The sequence below is a fragment of the Artemia sp. Qi Xiang Cuo genome, chromosome 5 (genome assembly GCF_049724085.1).
Source record: "Artemia sp. Qi Xiang Cuo chromosome 5, ASM4972408v1, whole genome shotgun sequence".
NCBI classification, from domain to species: Eukaryota; Metazoa; Arthropoda; class Branchiopoda; order Anostraca; family Artemiidae; genus Artemia; species Artemia sp. Qi Xiang Cuo.
In genome coordinates, this window is record NC_142798.1 from 42,483,225 (window position 1) to 42,492,643 (window position 9,419).

The window sequence follows — 9,419 nt, forward strand, 5'->3', positions numbered from 1 at the left end:
ATTACGCAATCTTTCTCCCTAGGGACTCTATGCCCATATATGGACTCCCGTCACGACCTTTATAGTCATTTCTACTGAGGGTCACCACTTATTGGTGCAATAATGGCGCAAAAATGTTGCTATGCCACTTACTCGAGGGGGAGAACCCCTTGTCGGCCCAAATGTTAGTGGGATTCCCGTGCCTACCCCAACGGTTCCGTATCTAACGGGTACGTCAGTGCCGGATTTACAATATACCCTGCCTTAGGGTACGATAGCGTGATCGAATTGTCCCAGGGGCCACTGTAAGGCCAAGGGTAACCGGTAATATTTCTAACTATCTCCTTGGACTCTACCTAGGCTAAAAATTCAAGATTATATAGTATAAAAAATCTTACTGTTTTCAGTCACGCTACAAAAGGAACTCAAACGGAACTAAAAACACATTTAAAATTTTCCCCAGCTCGCTCAGCCGGCCGCGTGCCTGCGATGGGTGGTGGGTGAATTTTTCCAGCCAATCCAAAGGCTTACTAATTACTGGTCAATCATCCCTAACTGCGCACTTAATGCCTCGTGGTCTGTGTAACCAACTACGCAATTAAAGAAGGACAGAAAATGGCGCCACCAAAATTAAAGGAAAATTAATAATAATTACTTGAGGGAAGAGAATAATTAAGGGACCAAAAGAAAAGAATCTGGGAAGGGTATTTATCTGAAACAAATTAGGACCAATGCTCCTAACAATCGTTTACTTTGTTAGTATGAACTACTTAATTCTTTAGTAACGAATGTGCCACCGCATGTTATTTCTGCTTCTGAAACAGAAAAGCTCAATATTTAGTTTTTGATAATTCTTAAACGTTGGCTGTCCTAGGATTTTCACTCGATAAAAATTTTGCCCTGTTTATGGCAAAGTTTTGCATCACAAAATCTCAGGAAACGCCATTGGTGTAGCACAATCTTTTGGCTACTTGAAAGGGCTACTAGAACTTCTAACTTCTTTTAGAATGAGCCTTCTTCTGATTTTTAGGACCATTGGTTCAATACGGTCCTTACCGGGAAAATTAACGAATTAATAAACGAGCATCCGTCCTCATTCTTTCGGAAAAATGCCAAATTCTGTATTTTTGTAGATGGGAGCTTCTAGCTTCTGCAAACAGCATCAGGGGCGGATATAGGATTTTTTAGGGGGGGGGGGCAAAACACGTTGATCCGATAAAAAAATTTTAGGGGGAGGGCGCAAAATAGGTTAATCCGATAAACTTGCGTTTGGAGCAATTTTAATTAACGCGAACTTGAGTTAATTAAGTAAATCACACTACTTTGGACTACGCTAGGGGGGTGCACGCGCCCCTGGATCCGCCACTAAACATCATTCTCTGACTGGCTGAATTTGATGGTGTAATTTTATCCTCACTAGGATCCCACGCCCCTTTGGGGGTGTTTTTCCCCTTTGTCAAAATCAGGCAAATTATTTGAGGCTCGTCCCTTTAGATTGGTAAACCTAAACTTAATTAATTTTATGTGGAATCCCCACTAAAATCCAATTCTTTTGATTTACTTATTATTGTTGAAGTTTCTTTGTTTAGGGTATTGATTACAATTAGCACAAGCCGCTCCTTACTTGCAGTTCCTTATCACAAAATGTTTAAAAATATGAAATCCTCGCAACAATTTTTGCACATGCTATTATTGTGATAGTAAAAACAACAACTATGTCCTTGCTGTCTGAAAATCCAATTCTAAAATTGAATTCCCTTAATACAATGTTTGTTTGTAACTATTTGGCCCCGAACTCATTAAAAACTCAAATCATGATGTTTTGGCACTCAGAGCAGACACTGGAAATAGTCAGAATAGAAGAAATCTTCGATCAAAACAAGATTCAATGGGTCCGTTAGATCATTTGGATACCTTAGGATCATTATTTATAAGATGCTGTCTTTTCGCAAACATTCTGATTATTTACTCATGAAGCTTAATAAAAATTTGGACTACCTTTACAGACTAAATGTATATTTCTTTTTCTCCATTCCTAAATTCTTGTATCATTGCTCACTTGAATTGTACTTTCGTCCTTTAATTTATATCAGCACATTTATGGCTCACTTGCAGCCCATACAAATAATTTGGAATATAATAGTAAGAATTCTAGGCGCCTGTATTCCTCGTCCTGGAAAGCTTCAAAATTTACCGGAAACCAAAGTCCTCTTTTATTTCCAGATATAATTAATCTCAAACAACTTAAAGAATTACAAGTAGCATTGTGGCATTATGACATTCAATTTCTAACAAACTATTTCTATGATAAGGCCATTGCTGTGATTTCTGTTTCTTCTGTCCATGTTAGCTCTAAGAAGTTTCATCTTCCTCTGCTTAAATCCGAGAAGGTTAAATTTTCACTCAGGTAACAGATCCCCTAAGTTGCAAGTAAATTTAATCTCAGTGAAATAATTCCAAAGAATCATTCGTCAATGAAAAATGATTGTGTTTAAGACTATTGCTTGTCGGGATGTTAGGACTTGGGAATGATAGGTTAATGCCTTGATTTTAGATTGATTTTTATTCGCGCTGGGATTTTCTCTACTCCTCCTTTTTTTTACCTTCTGCTGCTTGTTTTTGACTTGCCTTTCTTTTTTTTTCTTTCTTTTTTTGTCTGAAGATGTTTGTGTCATTGTGTTGCTTTCCAGTTACTTATTAATAAAGCTCAAACATCAAGCTCTGCTCATTTATCCAGAGGATGGATATAGAACCATTTTAAAAAGAGATAGAACATTTTTCATTTCTGCTAGATTTAGAAGTTTAAAAAAAAAGACATATCGTAATATCCGTTCGTTTTAGGTTTAATTTTCGTTCTTAATTTTGTTCTTTTTGTTTTAAATTTGAATTCCTATGACTTTGACTTCTTAAGTTTGACTCGAAAGAATTGCTTTTTTAAAATGCTGGTACGGTTCTTAAATTTTTATTGAAAAATAATCAGTTGTCTATGTTCAGTTGACACTAAAGGGAAAGTTGGGACTTAATATAGAAGTGTTTTGCAAAGAATGCGTATGCTCATCTAAATTGTAAGAAAAACAACCCTGCATTATACTTTCAGCAGGTTTTCAGAATACAATTTCTTTGATTCTTAATCTCTAAAATTGACAAGATACAAATTATCACCAGGTTATAAATTTATTCAGTACTCAGAAATTACTCTTCATAAAAAAAAATCACAATAAGAAAACTGAAACGTCACAGTGTTTGACTCCCATTACAAATGTATTGATTTTCATTTGATATTTAATCGCAATGGCAAAGACGCAATGAGATATGGATGATTCCTCCATAAGGCCAATATTATTTTCAAGAAATTTTCTCATCTGTTACTGACAAAAATGTTTTCTACTTGTACATCATTTGTAATAAGCTTGCTTTGACATATTTCTATCTTTTCCCAAAGGGCTAAAAATAGTAGCTGTGAAAATGGCAAAAGTTAATCGAGGAGGAGAGGCAGAAACGGCAATACAGGATCTCTGGTCAGAATTTTCTCTGCTCAAAGATGTAGACCATCTTCACGTAATTCGACTTATTGGTGCCTGTTCGACTAATAATGAGATAATGCTTGTCCTGGAATATGCAGAAAATGGATCGTTGAGGTATATATTCAGTCAAATTTATAGGAAAAGTTTTAGGGATTTAGGGATGTCATCTTAACGAATGTGCTTCAGAATAGTACATAAGGATACTAACTTTGCTAAAAACTGGTCTCTATCCAATTTTATTAAGATGATAAATTTAATGCGATAAATAAAATTTGCTGATTTGCTAAAATTTAGTTTTCTTAAACTCTATATTAGTTTACATAACGAAAACAACACAATTAAATTTAAAAATAGGATTTGCTTTTAATATACATATTGCATGTCAGTCTAGTTCCTAGTAAAAGAGTTTTTTCGAATTAAAATGTTAAGTTGCGTCAAAAAAAAAAAATTATCCTATCTATGATAGGGAAAACAACTCTCGCTGAATAACAAAGATATTGACACGAAGCCAATCGGGAGAAAAGATTTTTGACCCTTTTTCCTTTCCCGCTTTTCGGATGTCCGCAATAAAGCCGATCGAGAAGATATACCTAACCCATTTTCGGGGACTAATACCAGAACTTAAAATGTATTTCCACACTAGTGTCCCCTTGGCCCTCGGATTTACCAATAGAAGACTGTATCTGTTTGGAAAAAATGTGGTCCTTTTTTGGAATCTTTTTTTGTTGGTCACTTTTCTGACCGTGTGTCGGGCCTAAGCATGGGCGCTGTTTCTGTTTTCTGTTTCTGTTCTGTTTTTAAAGTACCTGTTTCTATTCTGTTCTTACAAAAAAACAGACACAGAAGAGAAACAGATGACCTGTTTTATATTTACCTGTTCTGTTCTGTTTCTGTTTTTATAATAACTATTTTGTCCTGTTTCTGTTTTTTTTTTCTAACTGTTTTTCTTCTGTTCTTGATTTTACTTTATTGATTCGAGAATGAGATATTAATAAATTTTTAACTTATAAAATAATGTTTTAAATCGTAATTTGAAATTTTAAAGACGCACGGTAGTAGTAAGCACCCAATTACCACTGAATACACATGCACTTTCACAAGCCTGAGGCATGGATATGTGTGTGTATTTTCAAGTAATTGGGTTACCAGGGCCATTTGCCTATTACAATGAACGATACTTACCTTACCAGACGGGTTTTCTGAGGTAACACCCATTTTTTGGAGGTCAAACTCATGGATACATGTTTATATTTTTTTTTTAAACTGGTATTTTTTTAATGAAGCCCATAGCACTTTGCAGAAACCCTTGAATGTAGGACTGAAAGTCCATTCGTACTATATCTGAATCCAATTACTAATCAAGTTAATGTAACCGCCATTTTTTTTGATCTGATTAATTGGGTATAATCTGGTTTGGTTCGTTATTGCGAGAGGCTTACTCAATTTACATCTTAGTGTTAACTGGGCGATCTAATTGCGTAGGTACTAAAGGAACAATTTGAAGGTGGAGAAAAAAAGGGGGGTAATTAGTGATTGGATAACTTTAACAAGAAATGAGTAAAAAGTGTTTTGGAGGACATGGAATGAATGTGTACTGTATAATACACAAGTGATGATTTGCACAGTGTTGTCAATTTTAAATAGTTTAGAAATAAAAAAAATTAACAAGAAATGGCTGAAAAGTGTTTTGAGGGAGTTGAGTTGCACGAGGGTTGACTTGCACGAGGGTTCAGTTACATGCGGATTCAGTTACACGGAGATTAGTTAAATGGGCTCGAGTAGCACGGAGGTTCAGTTGTACGGGATTTCGGTTATACAGGGGTTCAGTTACATGGGGGGTTCAGTTGCACGGGGGGAATCTGCTATAAAAAACACTTCATTATAAACAAATACGAACATTTTGAAAAGCAGAAAAAAAATTGGACACTATAATCAGAATTATTTGATTAACATTTAAAAAGGGGTAATGAGATATGTGATCTGTATAATACACTAGTGATGTTTGATAAGTATTGTCAATTTAAAATAGGATCTAACGGTCCCTTCGTTCCCCCATTTCTGAGGGCAGGGAGGGGTCAATTTTGGAGGGAAAACATCTGCATGAAGAGGAAGGCTCAGAGACCCTTCGTTCCCACATTTCCGAGGGCAGGGGAGGGGGAGAAGGTGATAGTATTCCAATACAATTATTCAAGCATAATAGAATTTATGCTCCTAGTGGAAGCTCGTAAAGCCCTTCCCCCTCCCCGTGCTAGGATTATTGCCTGGCTGTACCTCTAAATAAAGAAAATTAAGGTGATAGTATTCCGATACAATAAGTCAAGTATAATAGTATTTATGCTCCTAGTTGAAGCTCGTAAAACCCGTCCCCCACTCCCGCACTAGGATTATTGCCTAGCTGTGACAATGGATATTACCTCTAAATACAGAGAATTAAGGTGATAGTATTCCGATACAATAAGTCAAGTATAATAGAATTTATGCTCCTAGTGGAAGCTCGTAAAACCCATCCCCCTCCCCGCCCTAGGATTATTGCCTGGCTGTGACAATGGATATTACCTCTAAATACAGAGAATTAAGGTGATTGTATTCCGATACAATAAGTCAAGTATAATAGAATTGATGCTCCTTGTGTAAGCTCGTAAAACCCTTCCCACTCCCCGTGCTAGGATTATTGCCTAGCTGTGACAATGGATATTACCTCTAAATACAGAGAATTAAGGTGATAGTATTCCGATACAATAAGTCAAGTATAATAGAATTTATGCTTCTAGTGGAACCTCGTAAAACCCTTCCCCTCTCCCGCACTAGGATTATTGCCTAGCTGTGACAATGGATATTACCTCTAAATACAGAGAATTAAGATGATAGTATTCCGATACAATAAGTCAAGTATAATAGAATTTATGCTCCTAGTGGAAGCTCGTAAAACCAATCCCCCTCCCCGCTCTAGGATTATTGCCTAGCTGTTACAATCGATATTACCTCTAAATACAGAGAATTAAGGTGATAGTATTCTGATACAATGAGTCAATAATAATAGAATTGATGCTCCTAGAGGAAGCTCGTAAAACCCTTCCCCCTCACCCCCACAAGCATTATTGCCTAGATGTGACAATGGATATTTCATATAATATCAGAGAAGTAAGGTTATAGGATTCCGATACAATAAGTCAAGTATACTAGAATTTATGCTCCTAGTGGAAGCTCGTAAAACCCTTCCCCCTCCCCGCGCTAGGATTGTTGCCTAGCTCTGACAATGGATATTACCTCAAAATACAGAGAATTAAGGTGTTAGTATTCCGATACAATAAGTCAAGTATAATAGAATTTATTCTCCTAGTGGAAGCTCGTAAAACACTTCCCAATCCCCCCTGTAGTATTATTGCCTAGCTGTGACAATGGATATTAGCTCTAAATACAGAGAATTAAGGTGGTAGTATTCCGTTACAATAAGTCAAGTATAATAGAATTTATTCTCCTTGTGGAACCTCTTAAAACCCTTCCCACTCCCCCCCCGAGGATTATTGCCTAGCTATGATAATGTATATTACCTCTAAATACATAGAATTAAGGTGATAGTATTACGATACAATAAGTCAAGTATAATAGAATTTATGCTCCTAGTGGAAGCTCGTAAAACCCTTCCCATTCCCAGCGCTAGGATTATTGCCTAGCTTTGACAATGAATATTACCTCTAAATACAGAGAATTAAGGTGATAGTATTCCGATACAATAAGTCAAGTATAATAGAATTTTTGCTCCTAGTGTAAGATCTTAAAACAATTCCCGCTCCCCGCTCGAAGATTATTGCTTAGCTATGACAATGGATATTACCTCTAAATACAGAGAATTTAGGTGGTAGTATTCCGATACACTAAGTCAAGTATAATAGAATTGATGCTTCTACTGGAAGCTCGTAAAACCCTTCCCACTCCCCGCGCTAGGATTATTGCCTAGCTGTGACAATGGATATTACCTCTAAATACATAGAATTAAGGTGATAGTATTCCGATACAATAAGTCAAGTATACTAGAATTTATGCTCCTAGTGGAATCTCGTAAAACCCTTCCCCCTGTAAAATCTGAGCTAATAAGGTTTTTGACTGTAAACTCTAGTTTGTTGAAAGAAAATTATGGAAAATACAATTCTCTGGTTCAAATTTGAAACTTAAGTCCTTTTTTGGATTGAAAAATAAAACTATATTCGTAAAATCTGAACTAATAATTCAATATTTTTTTCATAAAAACAAACAATTTCTTTTTTTTTTAACTTCGAAATTTTTCAACTTTATTTATTTTTTTCTTTTTGCATCTATCTTAAAATGTCAAAGTATGCTTACGGTTCTAACAATTGCGCTCTATGATTGGTCAGAGACACGATGTGGCTTTCCCACTGGTATTCTATGACCGCTTATCGTCACTACCTAGTCTACTGCATGTATTAAATCAGTATTTTTTACACAGTGGAACGATAAACGCATAAGTCATATCTTTTAAAAAAGAAAGTGAAGATGGAACATTTTAATAGAGTGTGTTCTCATAACAAGGTTATTGTAGCATTGATTGCCGACAAGGAGAAGTATTTAAACTATGAAACAAGTACAAGTGGTAGCACTATTGGAAATGTGTGCATGCATTGTCATGACAGTAAGGAATTAAATTTCTTTGGAATACCGAAAACATTCAACTCTTATGATGGTGGTTATGCGAGATTTAGATTTCCAGAGATGATTGCACTCAAAGAGAATGCTAACATAAAAATAATTGTTGATGATAGAGGACAACTCATTGCTACTGCTGCAGGTGACACGTTAGCTACGGATACATCCAATCATCAGCTTTCGGGTATTAGCATTCAACGGAAGGCTAATAAGAGAAAGGCCTACTCTGCTACTAATATCGTAAACCATATATTGTTTACGTGCCGAAACTGCTACCTGTGTAAAAATAATGTGTTAATAGACAGTGAAATTGCAAGAAAAAAAATGGCATTGTCAAAAAATATCACTACGGAATATAAAGATGAAACGATGAAGAACAAAGCACCAGCAAACATTACTGGCATTGATCAAACTGTCAATGAATCAAATAATAGCAAAGACGAAAAGCATATTGAGCCTGTTCATGAGACACCAGTAAAAATTGTGTATGATTCAAAATGGAATAATGATTATTCTACTGATTACGAACTAAGAGACGACAATAACTACAATATCAAGAGAGAACATGGTGAACTATTTTATAGCACAGATTCAAAATGTCCAAACTTAATCATTTATATTAATAATGTATCGTAATATATTTTTGTATTAACATTCAACATAGCATTATTTCATTAAAAATGTTACATTGTTATGAGTTCATTATTTTTTAGAGTAAGCTAGCGTATCAAGCGTTTAGAATGTATATTAAAACTTCAGAGATGTAGGAAAAGGAATTTGCGTACATCTATTATCAGACACCCTATTTCCGTAAAATCTGAGCTATTAAGGGTTTTTGACCGTAAACTCTAGTTTTTTTTTTTGTAAAAAAATTATGGAAATACAATTCCCTGGTTCAAATGCTGAACTTAAGTCTATTTTTGGATCGAAAAATAAAACTATTTCCGTAAAATCTGTGCTAATAAGGCTTTTTCGATCGTAAACTCTAGTTTCTTGTAAGAAAATTATGTAAAATACATTTTTGTACGTATCTTAAAATGACAAAATATCATTCTTGAATTCACCTCTTGGATACACAATACAGAAATTATAAAAAAAATTGTAATACTTCCCCCCAAACTCAAATTTTCTAAAATTCTACTATAGAAGCTTTTAAAATATTTCTAAAGCACTAATAGATAGAGTGATAAAACATCAGAATCGACTTCAGAGGACACGTTATATCACGGGAAGAGGTTTTGAAAATCCCCCCCC

The 9,419-nt window shown here is 35.3% G+C and overlaps 1 protein-coding gene across 2 annotated transcripts in view; it reads left to right on the top strand.

The window, feature by feature from the left end:
• LOC148952156 (proto-oncogene tyrosine-protein kinase receptor Ret-like) overlaps positions 1–9,419 on the top strand; it is a 436,938-nt gene that overhangs the window by 391,887 nt on the left and 35,632 nt on the right. For both annotated transcript variants that reach the window (XM_089088861.1, XM_089088862.1), the window contains one exon: positions 3,422–3,617. In XM_089088861.1, coding sequence (XP_088944987.1) covers positions 3,422–3,617 — 196 coding nt within the window. The remainder of the gene's footprint in view (positions 1–3,421; positions 3,618–9,419) is intronic.